Genomic DNA, 3,339 nt, shown 5'->3' on the forward strand with positions numbered 1-3,339 from the left:
TCTCCTTAGATGTTTTCTCTGCTTGATGCCAATGATCTGACCCTTCTCAAACAGACTGACATCTTTTCCACGACCACAGGATGTGTCTTTCAACATGGTTGTTTAAGAAATGAGAAGCAGCTCATTGCACCAGCTGGGGTTAAATAACTTGTTGCCAGCAGAAACATGATCACCCATGCAGTAATTATCCAATAGGAGGCTCAAAACTATTTGCTTAGTTAAATCCAGGTGGTGAGTCTTTTTGTTGTTGGCCAGGCTGTGTATTTATCCATGAAACCTGATGAATCCAGTCAGTTACTTAAATTACAAACAAGTTCTAAAGACATAAAACCTTGGATTACTCTTAATTTTCTGCTTTTAAACTCAGACAGAGGTTGTGGTTTTTGGACCTGAGCATCTTAGGAATAAACTTTGCTGCCTTTCCTTTCCTCTGAATGTCATTAATTTGGCCTCCACTTCCAACGAGAAGGAACCTTGGTGTTATCTTTTAACCCCCACATTGAAAATGTTACCAGGACCGCTTTCCTCCACCTACATAATATCACTAAAATTAGAAACATCTTGTCTCAAAATGATGCAAAAAACTGGTCCATGCATTTATTATGTCTAGATAGGACTGTTGTAATTCCTTTTTGTCTGGGTGTCCAAAAAACTCTTTAAAAAGTCTTCAGTTGATCCAAAATGCTGCAACCAGAGTTCTGATGAGAGTTAGAAGGAGAGATCAGATTTCTCCAGTTTTAGCTTCTCTCCATTGGCTTCCTGTCAAACTCAGAACAGAATTTAAAATCTTACTTCTAACATACAAAGCTCTAAACAACCAAGCTCCATCTGATATAGAAAATCTCATTGTTTTATATTTTCCTAACAGAGCAGTTCACTCACAGACTGCTGGTTCTGCTGGAGGTTTCTTCCTGTTAAAAGGGAGTTTTTCCTTTCCACTGTCACCAATGTGCTGCTCAGGATGGGAGACTGAAGAGTCAGAGCAATCTGCTGGCTTCCTTAGACAGATAACTTTTTCTAAAAGTTTTCAGTTGAAGATCCTTTTTCTGATATTGTTTCACTACGTTTAGAAGCAGTTTTCTGCAAACTGATGAACCTCTGTCCATCTTTACTTCAAAGAGATTCAGTCTCTAAAATGATTTTTATACTGACCTGTTGCTAATTAACCTAATTAGTTTTAAAATGCTCCTCCAGCTGTTTCATATTCATACCACTTACTTTTACAGCTTTTTGTTGCCCCTGCTGCCATTAAATACTGCCTGCTGATTCAGCAGTCACACATAGAAACAAGGGGGAGATTACTTAAATCTCATTAACTGATGTTGTTGTTAGCATCAGCATGTTCTAAAGTCCCATCAATACCAGAAGCTTGTGACCTTATGATTTCTGACAATCTACTATTTCTGAGCTTTGGCCTTGTTTCACGCCACAAAATGTGTGACGTTAACACCAGACTTATAAAAATCTACTCAAACTAGATTACATGTCATTTCTTGAATACAACATTTCACTTTCAAATTAATTTCTTTCTCTTTTTATACATCTTTAAAAATATCATATTAGATCAATGTTCTCAATTAATAAACAGACAGTTATAATGTTTTTTAAATTTGTTTAAGCTGGTTCAGTTTATATGAAAACTTGTGAACGTTTTAGGTCAAAATGATCGTCACAATTTCAAGCAGCACTGTACCTTCTGGCTTTCCCTGGCAGATGACAGGTTATTTATTGGTTTGTTTAACAGATTGTGTGTCAACAACCTGTCAGACAGCAGTATTGAGGTACTTGCCGAGGAGTTGTGCAAACACAAAATTGTGAAGGTTTTGGGGTGAGTAACCATGATTCCATATCAGGTGTTTACTTTCTTCCTACACAACAACAACACAACCATGTTGTAGGTTTTTGGAAGCATTTATCAAGTGATAGAACAAATACAGTTGTGGTCATAGGTTTATATACACACATATGAACAAAACAAATAATTGTATCGTTGAGCAAGTGAATAAAACCTGACCTGAATTTTATTTCCAGGCTTTACAACAACAATATCACTGATACTGGAGCCAAGCTGGTTGCTCAGATGATTGAAGAATGTCCCAAGCTGGAAGTTGTCAAGTATGCTAAGGACTTGTACAGTAAAATATGATAATGGAATACAGTTGTTATGTTGTGTTTTATGCTGTCGTTACTTTATTTTCAGGGTTGGTAAAAACAAGATTACAAGTGTTGGTGGGAGGTACTTGGCCAATGCAATTCAGAAAAGCACTTCTATATTTGATGTGGGGTAAGGCTTTTTAGGCAGCAGTTAGAATCAATCAATCAATCAAATTTTATTTGTATAGCACATTTCAGCAGCAAGGCATTTCAAGGTGCTTAGAAGAGAGGCCTTCAGGGTTTGGATGCTCTCCTATGCACTGTAGTTCTTCATGTTGTCCTCCAGGATGTGGGGGAACTGCATTGGTGATGAGGGAGCAGAAGCATTTGCTGAAGCTTTGAAGAACCACCCGAAACTCACCAACCTCAGGTAGAAAGGCAAGGCAAGCAAAACAAAAAACAGAAAATATGACTCAATCCTACTTAATGAAATACCTCTGTTCTCCAGTCTGTCGGCAAATGGCATCACATCAAGAGGAGGGAAGTTCCTGGCAGAAGCACTACTTCAAAACAGCGTCCTCAGAATATTCTGGTATGTAAATTACTTAGTTTGAGCTAAATATGTGTTTACATCAAGGAGTATAGTCGGCCCAAGGCATATGCAGGACAAGCAACTACTTAGGCCTCAAGCCCAGCAGGGGGCGACCAAGAGTGTATCAGTTGTTTTTATTTGAAAGAAAATTTCTTTAGTTTCATATTTCCATTGTGGTAATGGAGCGATACTTTAATAGTACTAAAATCTCAATTTATGTTGTTCAAAAAGTAATTGATAATTTTACCTAGGGACAACATTGAATTTAGCTCCGCCCCTTGCTGTAACTGGCAGATAGACTCAGGAAGCCCTTTCAGCCCTTTGTCCTCATTTATTCACAGCAGATACTCTTAAAGCACTCAGGAACACCTCCACACAATTTACAGTATTTCTTGGTCAGTAAACAAGTGTCTATGGGCTGTGTAGTTTAGTTTTGTGGGTACAGTGTGCAAATGTAGAAAAAATGTTAGAATAATCTGTACATTGTAGGTAGGTAGGTAGGTAGATTTATTTATATAGCACTTTTCAGCACGAGGCAACTCAAAGTGCTTTACAACACAAGAACAAAATTACAGACAGGTACAAGATACAATGATAACTAATTGTCTAAATAAGCTAAGCTAAACTAAACAGATCTAAGCATGACTAAATGT

General features: G+C 37.6%; 1 protein-coding gene across 1 annotated transcript in view; it reads left to right on the forward strand.

Moving 5' to 3' along the window:
• nod1 (nucleotide-binding oligomerization domain containing 1) overlaps positions 1-3,339 on the forward strand; it is a 30,210-nt gene that overhangs the window by 21,179 nt on the left and 5,692 nt on the right. The window contains exons 5-9 of the mRNA XM_037980174.1: positions 1,745-1,828; positions 2,032-2,115; positions 2,201-2,284; positions 2,441-2,524; positions 2,603-2,686. Coding sequence (XP_037836102.1) covers positions 1,745-1,828; positions 2,032-2,115; positions 2,201-2,284; positions 2,441-2,524; positions 2,603-2,686 — 420 coding nt within the window. The remainder of the gene's footprint in view (positions 1-1,744; positions 1,829-2,031; positions 2,116-2,200; positions 2,285-2,440; positions 2,525-2,602; positions 2,687-3,339) is intronic.

This window comes from Kryptolebias marmoratus, linkage group LG16 (genome assembly GCF_001649575.2).
Source record: "Kryptolebias marmoratus isolate JLee-2015 linkage group LG16, ASM164957v2, whole genome shotgun sequence".
NCBI classification, from domain to species: Eukaryota; Metazoa; Chordata; class Actinopteri; order Cyprinodontiformes; family Rivulidae; genus Kryptolebias; species Kryptolebias marmoratus.